This window comes from Arachis ipaensis, chromosome B02 (genome assembly GCF_000816755.2).
Source record: "Arachis ipaensis cultivar K30076 chromosome B02, Araip1.1, whole genome shotgun sequence".
Lineage (NCBI taxonomy): Eukaryota > Viridiplantae > Streptophyta > Magnoliopsida > Fabales > Fabaceae > Arachis > Arachis ipaensis.
The window spans coordinates 70,175,717-70,197,659 of record NC_029786.2 but is presented as its reverse complement, the minus strand read 5'-3'; the positions used below and the strand labels follow the sequence as shown (position 1 = coordinate 70,197,659).

At 37.2% G+C, this 21,943-nt stretch overlaps 1 protein-coding gene across 1 annotated transcript; it reads left to right on the top strand.

Moving 5' to 3' along the window:
* LOC107625419 (pre-rRNA-processing protein ESF2) lies at window positions 7–6,871 on the top strand. Its single transcript, XM_016328046.2, has 9 exons — window positions 7–296; window positions 792–940; window positions 2,637–3,120; window positions 3,217–3,280; window positions 3,650–3,717; window positions 4,345–4,434; window positions 4,527–4,657; window positions 6,325–6,450; window positions 6,555–6,871. Exons 2-9 carry the CDS (start codon window positions 926–928, stop codon window positions 6,570–6,572), a joined length of 996 nt encoding a protein of 331 aa, XP_016183532.1. The 5' UTR covers window positions 7–296; window positions 792–925; the 3' UTR covers window positions 6,573–6,871.

Genomic DNA, 21,943 nt, shown 5'->3' with positions numbered 1-21,943 from the left:
CTCTCTTCGTCTGCCTCACTTTTTATCTTCCCGTAACCGCGGTGCATTCGCCGTTCACTTCATTCTCACCGTTGTCTTACTCGCGTCTCCGCCAAGCTCCATTCCCCCTCTCCCAAAATCCGCCAAGCTCTCCCGACGCCGTCGCCTTCCCAGCGTCTCTTCACCGCCTTCACATCGTCCTCTCCTTCACCGTCGTCCTCACCTTCGAGTTGTGCCTTCCAGCGGCTGCCGTCCAAGTTCCAGCTGTCGCCTTCTAGTCATCTCCTTCCTGCAGTCGCCATCGGTGCCTCGTTCCGGTTGGTATAGTTCTCTTACTCATATACTCCTCTTTGACCCTTGCTGCGTTCTTGTTCGCTCCTTTGCTGTGTTGTTTGGTTTTGGCATTTTGATGCTGTGTTGTTATTTAATTTATGAATTTATTAATAATTTATGTTTAAGATTTTACAATTTTTTTTCTTAATCTGTTAATTGCTGTTGACTCAGTTAATTGTTTCTTGATGCGTTTATTAAATTTTTTGAATGTGTTACTGCTGGCTTTCATGCTGAGTTAATTGTTTCTTGTTGGGATTATTAATTTGTTTTGCAATGTTTGTTACTGTTGGCTTGCTTGCTGAGTCAATTGTTTTTTTGTTGGGATTATTAAGTTTTTTGCAACGTTTGTTACTGCTGGCTTGCTTGCTGAGTTAATTAGTTCTTGGAATTATTAAATTTTTTGCAATGTTTGTTAATGCTGGCTTGCTTGATGAGCTAATTGTTTTTGTTATTGCTGACTGATTGTTTATGGTCGATAGTATTAATCAAGAAGCACCTGTGGATATTTTATAATCAAGAAGCTCGTCTCTTCACTTTCTTCACTTTCCCAGTCGTGCACGTCGTTGCATACTTGTCGCCATCGTCGGTGTTGTTTCTCAGTTCCAGTCCTACAATGAAGATGTTTCGGGTAATTTTGTTATTATTATGTTGTTTTGTTTTATGATTGTGTTAATGATTGTGTGGTGTTCTGTTCTGGATTTGGATTGCTGAGAAGTATTTGAATTTAAATGTGCTTTATGTCAAATCCAGTTTTAATTTTGGTTGCTCAGAAGTATATGATTTCATTTCCATTTTGTAGGTTATATTCATGGAAAAGTTTTTAATTTCCAGAAGTATATCAGTTCAAATGCCAATTTTAATTTGCTTCAAGTCAAATGCCGATTTTAATTTCTAGAAGTTTGGCATTCATGCTTTAAGTCTTAGCTTTGACATGAAATTGTTGAATACTAGAATGTATACATCTGTTCATGATGTTTCGTCGTCATCAGGTATTAGATATTTAAATTTACTTTGTATTTCTGTCTTGGCCAGAATACCAAACTGATCAAATCTGTTCCAGTTCAGTTTGGTTCGGTTCGGTTGGGGAGCTAGAAAAAAACCTAATGAATGGTTTAATGCATCAATTGATTGGATTGGATGGTTTTTTTCCCCCTTAAAACTGATCTAATCTGCACTGCAAACATCCTTGGCATCGAACTTCACTTACAAGTTAATTAGACTCCCGAGGGACCACTCATTCTTTTGGCTCTCTTATTTTGCCTAATTCCTAAACTATCCCTAAATTTCCTGCAATTATACACCAACAGACCCTTAGGAAATTTATCATTAAAGTTTCATGGAGTTACCAGCTGCCGTTTACTTTCTGTGGCCTTCCACAGGAGAAAAGGAAGGTCCTTCTTACGCTTCTCTGAAAGCTTGCTTTATAAAGCTTGGCGAGAAAGGGTCGGTTAAGAATCATTTACTCTAAACCATATAGACAGTGACACCGCTTCTATGTTGTAATCTAAAGCTAAGTAGAATTATATAATAAAAAAGGTTGAATTGTTGAAATTAACTCCCAAGGAAAGCTATATGTGTTGTTGAGATGTTACAAAGTTGTTTATTATCTGTGTTTAGTTACTTATGATGAGAAACGAGAATTCTCATACGCAAACATGTTTCCAAGATCATTCGTTTGGACCATTTATTCTTTATTTTATTAGTTATATTGTTTCTTTTTTTGAATTGGAATTGTATTATAGCCTCAACATATTGGAGAAGTACCTAAAATGATTGGGAACATATTTGAGATTGATGCTAGTACACTTTATGGTGAATCTTTTGAATCTTCTAGTCATACATCATAATGATGGAGATGATGAATTTGTGCACTTGTACTATTTGTGTAGTTTGTTTTGTTGTAATGTTTATGATGTTTAGAATTTAGAAATCAGGAATTGAGACATGAGACTTTGGTTGATGATTATACATTTTATGATTTTATAACTTATTTATTTTGTATTTTAGTCTCCTTTTTAATGATCTATTGTGCTTTTCCTTTTGTTTTCGTTGATGATTAGAGCATTTTATGAGTTTAAAAATTATATTATATCATATTTTTGTCTCCTTATTTATGGTCTGTTGTGTTTTTTCTTACTAAAACTGTTTTTACTTGGTTAAAGCCTTTGTTCTTTATTTTTCTTTATTATGACCTGGTTGAATCTGGTTGGACCCAAGTTCAATTGGTTGGACCAAATCACGGAACCATTAGCTTGATAGTTTGATATCTGGTCCTGACGTCCTGTTCTCAAAACCATGCTGCTGATACAACCTCTGTGATGAAGGTCGAGGAGACCAAGGCTCTTCAACACACCGCAGTACAAGAACAAGAAGTTGCTGCATTTCACCAAATAAACAAGACCAAAAGAAAGAAAAAGAGGGCAAAAGTTATAGAGGAAAATGAAAACACTGAGATCGGTACAGAGGTGAATAACAACAACGTTTCAACGACCTCACCACCAGACGAACCTAATTGCGTCATATCTAAATTGAAAAAGAAGAATAAGAAGCCTATGGAAGTTGCAGAGGAAGAAGAAAAGGCAGAGAATGATGCAGAGGTAGTAGCAACAGGAACATGCTTGAATGAACCTAATGGCTCAGAATCAAAATTGAAAGATAAGAAGAAAAGATTGTTAAAGGAAGCAGAGAAGGCGGACAAGCGAGGCGTTTGCTATCTGAGTCGGATCCCTCCTCACATGGACCACGTCAAGCTTCGTCACATTCTATCTCAATTCGGAGACGTACAACGCATCTTTCTTGCCCCTGAAGGTCTTTAATTCATATTTTCACTTGTTTTTCTCAAATTTTGAAATAATGAAATTAAAACGCCCTAATACTTGCAGCATTTTTATTTTGATTTTGCAGATTCTAGTGCTCCAGTCACAACTAAACGGTCACGGGGTGCACGAGACCAAGCATATTCAGAAGGGTATTTGTTTTCTTTTTCGAAAATAACAAAAAACCCTCCACTTATAGATTTTGGGAAGATACTAAATAGCTCATAACATACTAACGGCTCTTTGGTTTAAGAAAATGGTGAAGACCAGACCATACCAAACACTCTTGAAAAGTAGCGTATTTTGATGAGCTTAGTTTTGTTGAGTTCAAATGTTTGTGTAGATGATTTCAAGGTGTAGTGAGATTTTTTGTGCATCATTTGTGGTCTGATCCTCTGGGTGAATTTCTTTTTTTTTTTTTTATCTTTACCTTTTTCTCAGAACTAAAAATAGGTATATAAATGTTAATTGTTTTATGTTGGTAGGAATTGACCATTGGATCTTTCTCTGTAACTCTGTAGATGGGTTGAATTCAAGAATAAAAGTCTAGCAAAGAGGGTTGCCAATATGTTGAATGGTGAACAAATAGGTACGTATGTATGAATTTGAGTTGTGCTGGCTCTTTGTTCTTGATTCTCAAATGGAAAATCGTAATGACTTCCCATTGATTCTATAATATCAGATTCGTTACATCACATCCATTCTATTATATATGGTGCTTAGTTTTACCTATAGTAGGTAGTAGTGGAATTATTATTTACTTTCTATGGAATTGGGAGTATTGTCCTATAAAGGCTTGTCCTATCAACCTTTTTGGCAATTAGCTTAATAAGGTGGAAAAAGAAAGGAGGTCAAAATACAATTATACATATTCTTAGATCATGCTCAGATCAGAGTCCTTAGGTTTTTGGACTGTCTAGAGCTCAGTTCATGATTTCTTAAAGGACTTCACTATTTCTGATTTACATAGAAATTGGGCTTCTGTTATCCACTTTATGGAGGACATCTTATACTCCTGCCTTTGTAAGTCTCTTCTTTATAATTAAATTTCTTTCAGTGTAAATATACAGGGAATAAATAGTATGTGGTGTGTTCATTCTGGTGTTCACTTGTAGTAGCAGCCTAGCAGGACTATTCATTGAGTGGTTTATTCCTCATAGATTTGGTTGTCAAGTTTCAATTTTGTGATTTGCATAACTCCATGCTCTATGTCCAGGGGGGAAGAAGAGGTCATCATTCTACTATGACCTTTGGAATATTAAATACCTAAGTAAATTCAAGTGGGATGATCTCACTGAAGAACTAGGTAGGACTATACATCCGTATCCTGTTTTCATTTTTTGGTTAACGTATCTTGTTTTTGTTTAGTCAAAGCTTAAACAAGTCTTGTTACAACAGCACTAAAGAAAGCTATTCGGGAGCAAAAGTTAGCTTTAGAACTTTCTGCTGCCAAGAGAGAGAGGGACTTATATCTTTCCAAAGTTGATAAGTCACGTGCTTTGAATGCAATAGAGGAGAGGCTAAAGAAGGTACTCTATCTTGTCCAGGTTATATTGAATACAATTTTGAAGGGTGCATTTGCATAAGTATTTGTCTGACAAGAAAAAACTTATATGCTGGTTAAAAACTGATTGGTGAACAATCCCACTAGCAAAAAAGAGGATAAAATAAAAGTAAAAAAGAAATATGTTCTTGTCTCTAATATTTATTTATTAAAAGACTCACCCCTCTGCCTTAGTTTGTCGTATACTAATTTTTGGTAGAAGAGTAACTGAAGATTTCCATAAGGAAATTAAGTATTAATTTATTTCCTCTTAAATTGTTGCTTCCAATACCTTATGCTGGTTAATTGGCTTTGACTATTGAGAAAATGACCAGCATAAAATATATTAAAAAGGTTGTCCGATAGTTGGTGCTTTAAATTGAGCAAGCAATGAAGTTTACAACTGGAACTAACTTGAAAGAGTCATGCTACATAGTCAACAATCTAACATAAATAAAAATAAGGAAACCAACTAACGAGGTGTGTCTCCTCTCCTTTTTGAAAGGAGAGTAAAAATGGCATTGTTGGCTATATGTTGATAAAAACTATTGTTTTTTCACTTAGATTTCCCAATTTATGATTTCATGTTTATTTTACTCATTTGGCTTGTAATTAAAGTTCTTTGCAACAATGTTAAAGAATTGTAAAAGAAACCACCCTTTACTATCCAATTCTTAAGGTTTTATCTGTATAGCTGTTGTAGGTGGAGATTCTGGCAAGACCATAATCCAGCATTTTCCTCTTTGGCTTTCTATTGACACACATACCCTTTTGGATCTTCATCTAAAATAGATTATTCATTACATGTCTTTTACTTCTGGAGATGACATATGATAGTTATATTTTACTTTTAGATCCATGAAGACTTTCTCTTTCTGAAGTAGTAGTGACTAGGGAATAGGGATGTCAATCTATTCTATAAATGTTTAGGGAGCGACATATCAACATTCTTTTTTTTTCTCCAGCAAATGATTGCCATGCCACATTTTCTGTCATTTATGTTTTGATTGCAGTGTTATCTTGGGATAAGCCAATTTTTTAATTATTTTTTTAAAAAATGATATTGGATTTGAAATCTATGGAAAATCTTAGATGTTGGTTGCACTTGCACCTTGCAAGACAAATTTGAAACACTTAGGTTTTGATGGGCTCAGAAAATCTTTTATATATATACTCATTGTGCTGACTAAAAGTTCTATTATTTAATTCTAGCCTTTAATGCTACTATGCCTATGATATTTCAGACAATTTATGATTTTTAATTAATTTAATTTCAGATGGTTTAAAATATTTTACAAGTATGAAATTCCAATGTTTGAATCGCTGTTATTCACAGTATACTATTTTTTGGATCCGTTGCATGGCTTTGCATTTTGACTTTTATAACTTATCTTTACGTGTACTATACTGCTATTTAACTCCATAAAATTAGGGTAGATCTATAATCTGGCTATGATTTTCATTTGTAATTTAAAACCTTATTTTGGATTATTGATGTAGCAAGTTACTTTTCTTATCCTTCATCTTTATTTGTAAAGTACGATGTACTTCTGGAAGTTTATTATTTTCTTTGTCATACACCCCATGATCTGTAATTTCAAATGATTCCATTTCTGATTCCATTTCTGATTCCATTTCATTTGGCCTCACCAGAAGCAGAAGATTCAACAAGACTCTGGACAAGTCGCAAAAGTGATTCGCCATTTCCCCCAAACGAAGCCGATAACTTATAATGCTAAAGAAAGTAAACATGGACTCTCTGATGATATACTGGATGCTGTAAGAATCAATGTGATTTTGATTTATAACCAAATAATTCATGTTTTGGTGTCTCTGTTTCGTTTATTTAGGCCGTAGCTTAATGTTTACTATACCCTTTACAGGTATTTGGTGGTTCGTAATCCATGTGTTGATACTTCAGCATCAGGAGTTCAGAACCCAAAGAATAGCACTGCCAATTTTGTAACATGCATATAGCAATTTTCTGTATTCAACCTTGCTTTTTTTGGTAATATCTAGAAGATGTTTTTTAGTGACAGAAGGTTTTTGAAGTGGAAAATTGAAGTAATCTAGAAATATAAGTGAGTTTTTGTATGCAATGAATTTTTGTTCCATTGCTATACGCCTTCTAACGGTTAGTTTTAGCCTTGTAGGCTATTGACCGAAGTACGATATTTGGATTCAATTTTTTTTCCTCTAATCGCATTGTTTTGTAAAAAAGAAATACTTTGGCCATTATAAGGACAAAAAAAAAAAAAGGGATCTTCCACTTTGCTAAATACTAAACACTCTCAAAAGGAAAACTAATTGAAGCGATGGGGGATTTACAAAGAATGATGTTTTAATTTGAGTCATTTTTTGTTGGAGTTTTTTTGCTGTTTTCACAATTATTGATATCGCCAGCTTTTAACCTTTAAAGATTTCTAAATTTTTTTTATATTCTACAATGCCCAACACAGAGATGTAAGGAGGGTCATAGAAGATTGTTCTCTTTCAATGTCTTTACTTACTATTTGCTACCAGACTACAAATTTTATGGTTTTATTTTGCACTATAGCATATATAAAAGGAGAGGAAGACCAAATTTTAGGAGCGGGACTACATTGCACTAAGGTGTAAAGGATTGTTTCGTTGCCATTTCTGCATTTTGGGCACATCTGGTAATCAAATTGAGTACATGTAATTTTTTTATGGGCTGCTCTCCACATAAAAATTTACTTTAGATGGTAATTTTAATTCTCAAATTAATTTTCAAAGCGTTGAATTTGTCATCGCCGTTGAAAGGTGCTCAATATGAAAAAAATCAGTTTTGTTGTGTCATGATTCACAGTTTACATGTATACTTCAATTTTATCATCAATTAATAAACATCTCAAATTTGCTGGTTAACATTTGACGAATAAATTATTCAGTGAGCTTCTAAATTTCTAAATTTGTAAATAATAAAAAAATATTTTAAAATGTGACTATAGTATCAAATGATTAAATATATATTTTCACAACGGTTTTAGAAACTAGATTTCAACTGTGATGTTTTACAAGTATGATAAAAAAAATTTTATATATAAAATTTAGTGATGGTATAGAGTTAATATTTAAAATGGTCCTTGAAATTTGGTCATCAACTCAATTTAGCCTTCTAATTTCTAATTGGCTCACATTGTACCATGAAATCAGCCTGCATAACACCGCCAAAAAGGCGGGTCGGGTTGGAAAATTGAGACCGCCACACATTAAAAGCCCACCTAACCCGCACCACTTAAACCATGGGCTTTGGTGGGGCGAGGCGAGCTTTCTCGCCGGGCTTAAGTTTTTTTTGAAGATATTCTAATTTAGTATTTTGGATTATGTTTTACATTTGATTGATTATGTTCTAAACTTGTAGATGTTTAATTATATATTTTAGACAATATTTATTCTATTTTGGACAATGTTGGTTTTATTATTTTGTTTCAGAAAACTTGGTTTATGATTATGTTTATTACATATTTATAATATAAAGACTTTAATGTTTGTGAATTTAGAAATTATAATTTTTTTTATGTCTTTACAAATTATAAATTTATTAAAATGGTTGTGAAATTATATATATTATTTAATATTTTTTTGATAATTTATAATATTTAATACTTAATAGTTAAAAAATAAATAAAAAAAAGGAGATTTGGCAGGCGTGGCCCGCCAACCTGCCAGCCTGCTGTTAGGCGAGGTGGGGTGAGATTTCAAGACCGCCTCATCAGGTGAGGCGGGCTTCCCCACTTGCCACCCCTAGACGTGGCACGATTAAGAGTTAAGCTCCTCTTTGATCCTTGAGATTGGCAAGTTGCACGGATTTAGTCTTCGAGATCCCAATTGTTCTAAATTAGTCCCCCTATATTCGAAAAAATGCACCACGTTAGCCCCTCCCTCATTTTCTGTTACCAGAACACTAACGCCGTTTGACTCAGAAAGAGAAATAAACGTTACCCTCTTTTGTCATCATTCTTCATCTTTAACTTCTCCATCATAGTTGCACAAAAAAAATATCTCTTCCGTGAGTGACGAAAATTAGTGAGTGGTAGCTGCGTTAGGGTTTCTGGAAACCATTAGATCACCATGCAGTTTGTATAGGGTTGGACTCCGTTGTAGACCACTAGAAAACAGGACAGTAGCCACACCCACACCACTCTAACGCAGAAACCCACTCACTATAACACTTGCAATCATGATCCCAAAATCGAAAATATGCACAATGAAGAAGAAGAAGAACAAGAAAAAAAAGGAAGAAGAAACGGCAGAAGAAGTAGGTCAAGGAGAGTGACACAAATTTGATTTAGGTTATAAAAGGGAAAAAGGACTAAATTGGAGCAGCCCCACTTTTATGCCATGTTATCTAACCGTTATTATGTCCAGAGTGGAAAGAATTGGCCACGTCACTAACGACATTAGTGCTTCGATGACGAAAAATGTGGGAAGGACTAATATGGTGCATTTTTTCGAATCTAGGGGACTAATTTAGAGCAATTGGGATCTCGAGGACTAAATCGGTGAAACTTGCAATCTCAAGAAACAAAGTAGGACTTAACTCCACGATTAAATGACATCGTTTTGCTGTTCGTGCCTAAACAACGTCATTTTACTGTTCCTTTGTTACACAAACCCTCAATTCACCCCCTTCTTTTTCTTCCTCCTCCTCAATTTGATCAGTAAATATCTCTCTCTCTCTCTCTCTCTTTCTTGGTTTGCTGTCAATGCGCCTCTTGCCGGATCTACCACATCATGTGCTCACGAGTTGCGTCTCGCCTACCTCTCACTCTCTCACACAGTCACACTCACAAATCTGCCACCGTCCACTGCACGATTGCTTCCTGATGAGCGGATAATTTATACGGTTTTTGGCATTGTTTTTAGGTAATTTTTAGTATGTTTTAGTTACTTTTTATTATATTTATATTAGTTTTGTGCAAAATCACATTTCTAGACTTTACTATGAGTTTGTGTGTTTTTCTATAATTTCAGGTATTTTCTGGCTGAAATTGAGGGACCTGAGCAAAAATCTGATTCAGAGGCTGAGAAAGGACTGCAGATGCTGTTAGATTCTGACTCTCCTGCACTCGAAATTTTCGGGAGCTACAGAAGCCCAATTGGTGCGCTCTCAATTGCGTTGGAAAGTAGACATCTTGGGCTTTCCAGCAATATATAATAGTCCACACTTTACCCGATATTTGATGGCCAAAACTGGCGTTAAATGCTAGCCAGAGACCCTTTTCTGGCGTAAAACGCCAGAACTGTCACAATTCTTGGCGTTAAACGCCCATTTTGGCACCCAGGGTGGCGTTTAACTCCAATTTGAGGCATATGCACGTGGAAGCTTGAAAGCTCAGTCCAAACACTCACTAAGTAGGCCCCGGAAGTGGAATTCTGCACTATCTACACCTAGTTACTCATTTTCTGTAAACCTAAGTTACTAGTTTAGTATAAAAACTACTTTTAGAGATTCATTTTGCAACTCATGACATTTTACATTTCATATTGTATCTTCTACGGCATGAGTCTCTAAACCCCATAGGTGGGGGTGAGGAGCTCTGCTGTGTCTCAATGGATTAATGCAATTACTATTATTTTCTATTCAATCACGCTTGATTATGTTCTAAGATACTCACTCGTACTTCAATATAGAGAATATGATGATCCGTGACACTCATCATCATTCTCAATTTTATGAACGCGTGCTTGACAACCACTCCCGTTCTACCTGAGCTCAACGTAGTCATTGAGCGACAGCTTGAGTGCGTATCTCTTGGGTTTCTAATCCACGAGTTCGATTTGCATCTCCTGACAAAAGACCATTCGAATCCATGAGATTAGAACCTTCGTGGTAGAGGCTAGAACCAATCGGCAGCATTCCTGAGATCCGGAAAGTCTAAACATTGTCTGTGGTATTCAGAGTAGGATCTGGAACGGGATGACTGTGACGAGCTTCAAACTCGCGAATGTTGGGCGCAGTGACAGTGTGCAAAAGGATAGAGAGATCCTATTCCGACACAATCGACAGATGATTAGCCGTGCGATAGCTGTACCTGGCATTTTTCATCCGAGACGAGAGATCCGACAGTTGATTAGCCGTACAGAAACCGTACCTGGTATTTTTCATCCGAGAGAACGGATGGTAGCCATTGACAACGGTGATCCACCAACATACAGCTTGCCATTGAAGGAAGCCATGCGTGTTTGGAGAAGAAGACAGTAGGAAAGCAGAGATTCAGATGACAGAGCATCTCCGGAACCTCAACCTGTTCCTCATTACTGAATCACAAGTACCATTCATTTCATGTTATTTACTTTTCATAAACAAAATCTTTTTTATCATTAATTTCCTGACTAAGATTTACAAGATAACCATAGCTTGCTTCAAGCCGGAAATCTCCGTGGGATCGACCCTTACTCACGTAAGGTATTACTTGGACGACCCAGTGCACTTGCTGGTTAGTTACACCGGAGTTTTGAAAAGTGTGATTACATATCCGTGCACCAAGTTTTTGGCGCCGTTGCCAGGGATTGTTCGAGTTTGGATAACTGACGGTTCATCTTGTTGCTTAGATTAGGAAAAATTTATCTTTTTGGTTTAGAGTCACTAAATTTGAGTATTTTATTTTCTTTTCAAAAATCTTATTTTTCTTTATTAATCTTTAATTTTTCTTTGAGTCTTCTGTTTGAGTTTAGTTTCATGTTTTAAGTTTGGTGTCAATTGCATGTTTTTATTTTCCTTCAATTTTTCAAATTGTATGTTCTCTTTATTCTTCATATTTTCGAGTTTTATGTTCCTTGTTCTTTCTTGATCTTCAAGTTGTTCTTGTTTATTTTCCTTGTTTGATCTTTAGTTTTTCTTGTTTTGTGTCTTTCCTTGTTTTTCTTGTGCATTTTCGAATTATTAGTGTCCAAAGTATAAAAATTTTTAAGTTTGGTGTCCTTTGTGTTTTTATTTTCCTAAAGATTTCAAAAATTTGTTCTTGGTGTTCATCTTGATCTTCAAAGTGTTCTTGGTGTTCATCTTGATCTTCAAAGTGTTCTTGGTGTTCATCTTGACATTCAAAGTTTTCTTGTTTGTTTTCTTTGTTTTGATCTAAAAGTTCTAAGTTTGGTGTCCTTTTATTGTTTTTCTCCTTCCTCATTAAATTCAAAAAAAAAAAAAAATCTTTTCCTTTTTTTTTCTCATCATTTTCGAATTCCTTAGGTTAACTTAGTCAAAATTTTTAAAATTTGGTAGTTTCTTGTTAGTCAAGTTAAAATTTTAATTTTAAAAATTTATCTTTTTAAATCTTTTTCAAAACAAATTCTTTTTCAATTTTCTTTTTATATTTTTCGAAAATCTTTTATAAAATTTTTCAAAATCTTTTTCTTTTTTTTTTAAATTTTTGAATTACTTGTCCTATTTTATTATTTTGATTGAAAAATTTTAAGTTTGGTGTTTTCTTGTTAAGAAAGTTTCAATCTTTAAAATTTTAAAATCATATCTTTTACAAATCTTTTATTTTATTTATCTTACAAGTATCTTTAATTTTACGGCATATCTTTTGCAAAATTTCCTAATTTCTTTCTCTCTCTTCATTTTTCGAAAATCCTCACCCACAAATTTTCAAATCTTTTTAATTAATTAATTAATTTAGTTTTCTAATTTCTTTTATTTCTTTTTCTTTTCTTAATTTTTGAAACTTGCATTAATTTTTTAATTTACTTTATTTTAATTTCTTTAATTTCAAAAAAAAAAGGAATAAAATTTTTATTTACAATCCACATCATCCCCCTTTCTCCATCATGGACCTAAGTGAAAATGAACAGTCCAGAAGGACTCTGGGGTCATATGCTAACCCCACTACTGCTTTATATGGGAGTAGTATCTGTATACCCCCCATCAGAGCCAGCAATTTTGAGCTAAACCCTTAGCTCATTATCATGGTACAGCAAAATTGCCAGTATTCCGGTCTTCCACAGGAAGAACCTACTGAGTTTCTGGCACAGTTCTTACAAATTGCTGACACAGTACGTGATAAGGAAGTAGATCAGGATGTCTACAGATTATTACTGTTTTCATTTGCTGTAAAAGATCAAGCTAAGAGGTGGTTAAATAACTAACCCACAGCAAGCATAAGAACATGGAAACAGTTATTAGACAAATTTCTGAATTAATATTTCGCTCCAAAAAGGATGACACATCTAAGGCTGGACATTCAAGACTTTAAACAAGAGGATAATGAATCTCTTTATAATGCCTGGGAGAGGTACAGGGAGATGCTAAGGAAATGTCTCTCTGAAATATTTTCAGAATGGGTGCAGTTAGACATCTTCTACTATGGGCTTACAGAAAGGCCCAGATGTCTCTAGACTACTCAGTTGGTGGATCTATACACATGAGAAAGACAATTGAAGAGGCTCAAGAGCTCATTGATACATTTGCTAGCAATCAACATCTGTACTTAAGCAGTGAGTCCTCCATGAAAGAAGAGGCTAAAGCACTATCCACTGAACTTAGTCCTCCAGAACAAGTTGTTGAACTCAATCAGCAATTGCTTCTTATAAGAAAACAGTTAGCAGAATTTAAAGAGATGCTACAAGATACTAAAAATGCTAACAAGAATATGGAAGCACAATTGGATCAGACAAGACAGCAGTTATCTAAAAGAGAACAGAAGAGTGCCAGGCTGTTCATTTAAGGAGTGGGAAGACATTGAATGTCTCAACTCAAGGTAGCAGAAAGCCAAGAAAGGAACAATTGACAGAAGATGACCAAGTCACTGCCCAAAATCCCTCTAAGGACAGTAAGAGCCCAGGGAGGAATGATTCTGGCATTCAAACGCCAGAAAAGGGTGGCAATCTGGCGTTAAACGCCCATACAACACCCAATTCTGGCGTTAAAATTTCAACGAGGGATTAGACACCTACAAGTGCTGATAAAAACCCCCTTAGGAAGGCTTCTCCAACCATTTCTGTAGGAAGTAAACCTGCAGCAACTAAGGTTGAAGAATATAAAGCCAAGATGCCTTATCCTCAAAAACTCCGCCAAGCGGAACAGGATAAATAATTTGTCCACTTTGCAGACTATCTCAGGACTCTTGAAATAAAGATTCCATTTGCAGAGGCACTTGAGCAAATACCCTCTTATGCTAAGTTCATGAAAGAGATCTTAAGTCATAAGAAGGATTGGAGAGAAACTGAAAAAGTTTTTCTCACTGAAGAATGCAGTGCAGTCATTTTGAAAAAGTTTACCAGAGAAGCTTAAAGATCCCGGAAGCTTTATGATACCATGCACATTAGAGGATGTTTGTACCAAGACAGCTCTATGTGATCTTGGGGCAAGTATCAACCTAATACCTGCATCCACTATAAAAAAGCTTGGTTTGACTGATGAAGTTAAACCAACCCGGATATGCCTCCAACTTGCTGATGGCTCCATTAAGATTCCATCAGGCGTAATTGAGGACATGATTGTCAAGGTTTGGCCATTTGCCTTTTCCACTGACTTTATGGTACAGGAAATGGAGGAGCACAAGAGCGCAACTCTCATTCTAGGAAGACCATTCTTAGGGACTGGACGAACCCTCATTGATGTCCAAAAAGGGGAGGCAATCTTGAGAGTCAATGAGGATGAGTTTAAGTTAAATGCTGTCAAAGCTATGTAGCATCCAGACACCTCAAAAGACTGCATGAGCGTTGATATTATTGACTCTTTGGTGGAAGAAGTCAATATGGCTGAGAGTCTCGAATCAGAGCTAGAGGACATTTTTAAAGATGTTCAGCCTGATTTGGAGGAACCAGATAAAACAGAAGAATCTCTGAAGACTCCTCAGGAAGAGGAGAAGCCTCCTAAACCCGAGCTCAAACCACTACCACCATCCCAGAAATATGCATTTCTGGGAGAAGATGACACTTTTCCCGTGATCATAAGCTCTGCTTTAGAGCTACAGGAAGAGAAAGTACTAATTCAGGTGCTAAGGACACAGAAGATAGCTCTTGGGTGGTCCATAAGTGATCTTAAGGGCATTAGCCCAGCCAGATGCATGCACAAGATCCTATTGAAGGATGATGCTAAGCCAGTGGTTCAACCACAGAGGCGGCTGAATCCAGCCATGAAGGAGGTGGTGCAGAAAGAGGTCACTAAGTTCCTAGAGGCTGTGATTATTTATCCTTTTTCTGATAGCCCCTGGGTGAGCCCTGTCCAAGTTGTCCCCAAGAAGGGAGGCATGAAAACAAATCCATATGCGCTGTCACTGCAGGTTTGAAGCTCATCACAGTCATCCCTTCCCAGATTCTACTCGGAATACCACAGACAAGGTTTAGACTTTCCGGATCCCAGATCCTACTCGGAATACCACAGACAAGGTTTAGACTTTCCGGATCCCAGGAATGGCTGCCAATAATTCTATCCTATACCACGAAGCTTCTAATTTAGTTTTGGCATCTCACTTTATCCTTCGAAGTTCAGAATGATTGGCATTTATAGGAACTCGGAATTCAGATAGTGTTATTGATTCTCCTAGTTCAGTATGTTGATTCTTGAACACAGCTACTTTATGAGTCTTGGCCGTGGCCCTAAGCATTTTATTTTTCAGTATTACCACCGGATACATAAATGTCACAGACACATAACTGGGTGAAGTGAACCTTTTCAGATTGTGACTCAGCTTTGCTAGAGTCCCTAATTAGAGGTGTCCAGAGTTCTAAAGCACACTCTCTTTTTTTTTTTGCTTTGGATCACGACTTTAACCGCTCAGTCTCAAGCTTTTCACTTGACACCTTCACGCCACAAGCACATGGTTAGGGACAGCTTGATTTAGCTGCTTAGGCCAGGATTTTATTCCTGTGGGCCCTTCTATCCATTAATGCTCAAAGCCTTGGATCCTTTTTCTACCCTTGCCTTTTGGTTTAAAGGGTTACTGGCTTTTTCTGCTTGCTTTTCCTTTTTCTTTCTTCTTTTTCTTTTTCTTTTTTGCAAGCTTCTTTTTCACTGCTTTTTCTTGCTTCAAGAATCAATTTTATGATTTTTTAGAATATCAATAACATTTCTCCTTTTTCATTATTCTTTCAAGAGCTAACAATTTTAACATTCATAAACAACAATATAAAAAATATGCACTGTTCAAGCATTCATTCAGGAAACAAAAAGTATTGCCACCACATCAAAATAATCAAGCTAACTTCAAGATAAAATTCGAAACCATGCACTTCTTGTTCTTTTGCAATTTAAAAATATTTTTTTCATTTAAGAAAGGTGATGGATTCATAGGATATTCATAGCTTTAAGACATAGACACTAGACACTAATGTTCATGTAATAAAGACACAAACATAGATAAAACATAAAGCATAGGGAACAAAAAACAGAAAAATAAAGAACAAGGAAATTAAAGAACGGGTCCACCTTAGTGATGGCGGCTAGTTCTTCCTCTTGAAGATCTTATGGAGTTCTTGAGCTCCTCAATGTCTCTTCCTTGCCTTTGTTGCTCCTCCCTCATGGCTCTTTGGTCTTCTCTAATTTCATGGAGGAGGATGGAATGCTCTTGGTGCTCCACCCTTAGTGGTCCCATGTTGGAAATTAATTCTCCTAGGGAGGAGTTAATTTGCTTCCAATAGTTTTGTGGAGAAAAATGCATCCCTTGAGGTATCTCAGGGGTTTCATGATGAGGAATTTCCTCATGCTCTTGTTGAGATCCATGAGTGGGCTCTCTTGTTTGCTCCATCTTTTTCTTAGTGATGGGCTTGTGAGATGAATCTCTCCATCTCCCATGACTCGGAGGTGGAAGCAATTGCCTTCCCTTTCCTCTTTCTAGAGGTTTCTATGGCCTTTGGTGCCATTAGTGGTTATGGAAAAATAAAAAAGTAGTACTTTTTCCACACCAAACTTAAAATGTTTGCTCATCCTCGAGCAAAAGAAAAAAGAAAGGAGGAGAAGAAGAAGAAATGGAGGAGATTGAGGGAGGTGAGTGGTTCGGCCAAGGGGGTAGGAGTGTGTATGTTGTGTGAAAATGAAAGTGGTAAGGAGGGGTATTTATAGGGTAAGGGAGAGAGGGTATTCGGCCATGTGTGGGTGGGTTTGGGAGGAAAATGGTTTGAATTTGAATGGTGAGGTAGGTGGGGTTTAATGATGGATGGATGTGAGTGGTGAAGAGGTTATGGAGAAGAGGGTAAGATTTGATAGGTGAAGGGTGTTTGGGGAAGAGGTATTGAGGTGATTGGTGAAGGGTGTATAGGGAAGAGTGTTATGGAAAGGTGTGAGAGGAGAGAAGAAGAGGAGAGTAGGTGGGGATCCTGTAGGGTCCACAGATCCTGAGGTGTCAAGAAAATTGAGTCCCTGCACCATTCTGGCGTTCAAACGCCCATTCTGTGCCAAATCTAGCGTTTAACGCTAGCTCTGCTATCTTTTCTGGCGTTAAACGCCAGTCTGTTGCCCATTTCTGGCGTTAAACGCCAGCCAGATGCCTATTTCTGGCGTTTAACGCCTGCCAGATGCCAGACAGCCCTTTCTGGCGTTAAACACCCAGAGTGCTGCCCATTCTGGCATTTAACGCCCAGAATGCTGCTAGGCTAGGCATTAAACGCCCATTTTGCTATCCTTACTGGCGTTTAAACGCCAGTAAGCCTGTCCTCCAGGGTGTGCTATTTTTAATGCTGTTTTTCATTCTGTTTTTGATTTTTTTAGTTGTTTTTGTGACTTCACATGATCATCAACCTAAAGAAAACAGAAACTAACAATGGAAAAATAAATAAATATAATTAAATAATATTGGGTTGCCTCCCAACAAGCGCTTCTTTAATGTCAATAGCTTGACAGTGAGCTCTTAGAGAGCCTCACAGAGATTCAGAGCTTAGTGTTGGCCTCCCAACATCAAACTTAGAAGTTGAGTGTGGGGGCTTTATTTGACTCTGTATTGAGAGAAGCTTTTCATGCTTCCTCTCCATGGTTACAGATGGAGATCCTTGAGCCTTAAACACAAGATAGTCCTTATTCAATTGAAGGACTAACTCTCCTCTGTCCACATCAATCACAGCTCTTGCTATGGCTAGGAAGGGTCTTCCTAGGATGATGGATTCATCCTCATCCTTCCCAGTGTCTTGGATTATGAAATCAGCAGGGATGTACTGGCCTTCAACCTTCACTAAGACATCCTCTACAAGTCCATAAGCACAATTTATTTTTGGCTACAAAAACTTGGTGCACGAAATTGTGATCTCTGAAATGACGCCAAAAACTTGGTACGCACGATCATAATCTCAACTCTTTTTCACAACTCCACACAACTAACCAACAAGTGCACTGGGTCGTCCAAGTAATAAACCTTACGTGAGTAAGGCTCGATCCCAAGGAGATTGTCGGCTTGAAGCAAGCTATGGTCATCCTTGTAAATCTCAGTCAGGTGGATTCAAATGGTTATGAGGTTTTGGTGATTAAAACATAAATAAAATATAAAATAAAATAATGTTACTTATGTAATTCAATGGTGGGAATTTCAGATAAGCGTCTAGAGATGCTTTGTTGCTTCTGAACCTCTGCTTTCCTACTGCCTTCTTCCAATCATGCGTTACCTCCTTCCGTGGCAAGCTGTAAAATCCTCTCGGATGAAAACAAATCCATATGCGCTGTCACCACACGACTAATCATCTGTCGATTCCCGCTAGCGCCGGAATAGGACCATTGTCCTTTTGCACACTGTCACTGCACCCAACATTTGCAGGTTAGAAGCTCTTCACAGTCATCCCTTCCCAGATCCTACTCGGAATACCACAGACAAGGTTTAGACTTTCTGGGTCCCAGGAATGCTGCCAATGGTTCTAATCTATATCACGAAGGTTCTAATCTTAGATTAGAAACCCAAGAGAATATACTCCATCTATCGTCCAATGACTACATTGAACATCATGTAGACCGCTTTGTGGTTGTCAGGCACACAATCTTGGCTAAGCGAGTAACAAAGATTGGGTGATTATCACGGGTCACCCTTTCATTCTGACTCAACTAAATTAAGTACGAGAGTATATCTTGGAGAAGAAGTAGGCGTGAATTGAATAGAAAAATAGTAGTAATTGCATTAATTCATGAAGAACAGCAGAGCTCCACACCTTAATCTATGGGGTGTATAAACTCCACCGTAGAAAATACATAAGTGAAAAAGGTCTAGGCATGGCCGAATGGCCAGCCTCCAAAGGTGTACAAAATGATCTATGATAGCATAAAACTGATCAAGGATGGTCAAAAGACATAAAATAAATCACTAAAAGTAGTTTTTATACTAAACTAGTAACTAGGGTTTACAGAAAATGAGTAACTAAGTGCAGATAGTGCAGAAATCCACTTCCAAGGCCTACTTGGTGTGTACTTGGGCTGAGCATTGAAGCTTTTTCGTGCTTAGGCTGTTCCTGGAGTTAAACGCCAGCTTTGGTGCCAGTTTGGGCGTTTTACACCAGAAATTTTAGGCTGACTTTAAACGCCGGTTTGGGCCATCAAATCTCGGGCAAAGTATAATCTATTATATATTGCTGGAAAGCTCAGGATGTCTACTTTCCAACGCAATTGAGAGCGTGCTAATTAGGCTTCTGTAGCTCCAGAAAATCTACTTCAAGTGCAGGGAGGTCAGAATCCAACAGCATCTGCAGTCTTTTTTCAGCCTCTGAATCAGATTTTTGCTCAGGTCCCTCAATTTCAGCTAGAAAATACCTGAAATCATAGAAAAATACACAAACTCATCGTAAAGTCCAGAAATGTAATTTTTGAATAAAAACTAATAAAAACATAATAAAAACTAACTAAAACATACTAAAAACTATGTAAAAACAACGCCAAAAAGGGTATAAATTATCCGCTCATCACAACACCAAACTTAAATTGTTGCTTGTCCCCAAGCAAATAAAAACAAAATAGAATAAAAACAAGAGAATATACAATGAATCTCAAAAATATCAATGAAGATTAGTCTCAATTAGATGAGCGGGACTTGTAGCTTTCTGCTTCTGAACAGTTTTGGCATCTCACTTTATCCTTTGAAGTTCAGAATGATTGGCATCTATAGGAACTCATAATTTAGATAGTGTTATTGATTCTCCTAGTTCAGTATGTTTATTCTTGAACACACCTACTTTATGAGTCTTGGCCGGGGCCCTAAGCATTTTGTTTTGCAGTATTACCACCGGATACATAAATGCCACAAACACATAACTGGGTGAACCTTTTCAGATTGTGACTCAGCTTTGCTAGAGTCCCCAATTAGAGGTGTCCAGGGTTCTTAAGCAGACTCTTTTTGCTTTGGATCACGACTTTAACCACTCAGTCTCAAGCTCTTCACTTGACACCTTCACACCACAAGCACATGGTTAGGGACAACTTGGTTTAGCCACTTAGGCCAGGATTTTATTCCTTTGGGCCCTCCTATCCATTAATGCTCAAAGCCTTGGACCCCTTTTTTTTATTTTACCTTTGCCTTTTAGTTTAATGGGCTATTGGCTTTTTCTGATTGCTTTTTCTTTCTCTTTCTCTTTTTTTCTTTATTTTTTTCACCATTTTTTTCGCAAGCTTCTTCTTTTTCACTGCTTTTTCTTGCTTCAAGAATCAATTTTATGATTTTTCAGATTATCAATAACATTTCTCCTTTTCTATTATTCTTTCAAGAGCCAACAATTTTAACATTCATAAACAACAGTATCAAAAATATGCACTGTTCAAGCATTCATTCAGAAAATAAAAAGTGTTGCCACCACATCAAAATAATTAAAATAACTTCAAGATAAAATTCGAAACCATGCACTTCTTATTCTTTTGTAATTAAAAAGTGTTGATTTGCTCCCAATAGTTTTGTAGAGGAAAGTGCATCCCTTGAGGCATCTCAGGGATTTCATGATGAGGAACTTCCTCATGCTCTTGTTGAGGTCCATGAGTGGGCTCTCTTGATTACTCTATCCTTTTCTTAGTGATGGGCTTGTCCACTTCAATGAGGGTGTCTTCCTCTATGACAATTCCAGTTGAATTGCAGAGGTGACAAATGAGATGAGGGAAGGCTAACCTTGCCAAAGTAGAGGACTTGTCAGCCACCTTGTAGAGTTCTAGGGATATGAACTCATGAACTTCTACTTCCTCTCCAATCATGATACTATGGATCATGATAGCCCGGTCCACAGTAACTTCAGACCAGTTGCTAGTAGGAATGATTGAGCGTTGGATGAACTCCAACCATCCCCTAGCCATGGGCTTGAGGTCAAGCCTTCTCAATTGAACCGGCTTGCCTCTTGAGTCTCTCTTCCATTGAGCTCCTTCCACACAGATGTCCAAGAGGACTTGGTCCAACCTTTGATCAAAGTTGACCCTTCTAGCGAAAGGGTGATGATCTCCTTGCATCATTGGCAAGTTAAATGCCAAACTCACATTTTCCGGACTGAAATCCAAGTATTTCCCCCGAACCATTGTGAGCCAATTCTTTGGGTTCGGGTTCACACTTTGATCATGGTTCTCAGTGATCCATGCATTAGCATAGAACTCTTGAACCATTAAGATCCCGACTTATTGGATGGGGTTGGTGAGAATTTCCCAACCTCTTCTTCGAATCTCACGTCGGATCTCCGGATATTCACTCTTTTTTAGCATGAAGGGGACCTCGGGGATCACCTTTTTCTTGGCCACAACTTCATAGAAGTGGTCTTGATAGACCTTTGAGATGAATCTCTCCATCTCCCTGGATGGCGTTAAACGCCAGAAATCCTTCTTCACTGGGCGTTTTTCTAAACGCCAAGAATGCTACCTTTACTGGCGTTAAACGCCCAGAATGGTAGCCATTCTGGCGTTTAACGCCCAGTTTGCCTCTTTATTGGCATTTTGACGCCAGTGAGCTCCTTTCCTCTGTGATTTCTCTGTTTTATGTCTTGAACCTCCATTTTCCTGACTTTTTCACTGAAAATATATTAATTAACAAGGAAAACAAAATTAAAAAGACTTATCTAACTGTTACAATATCTAATTATTGATAATGGCTGGGTTGCCTCCCAGCAAGCACTTCTTTACTGTCTTTAGCTGGACTTTTACTAAGCTTTTAACTTAGTCTCAACTTTGAGCATTCTTGCTCAACATTGCTTTCAAGATAGTGTTTGATTCTTTGTCCATTAACAATGAACTTTTTGTCTGAATCAATATCTTGAAGCTCTACATAGCCATATGGTGACACACTTGTAATCACATATGGGCCCCTCCACCGGGATTTCAATTTCCCTGGGAACAATCTGAACCTAGAGTTAAACAGCAGGACCTTCTGTCCTGTCT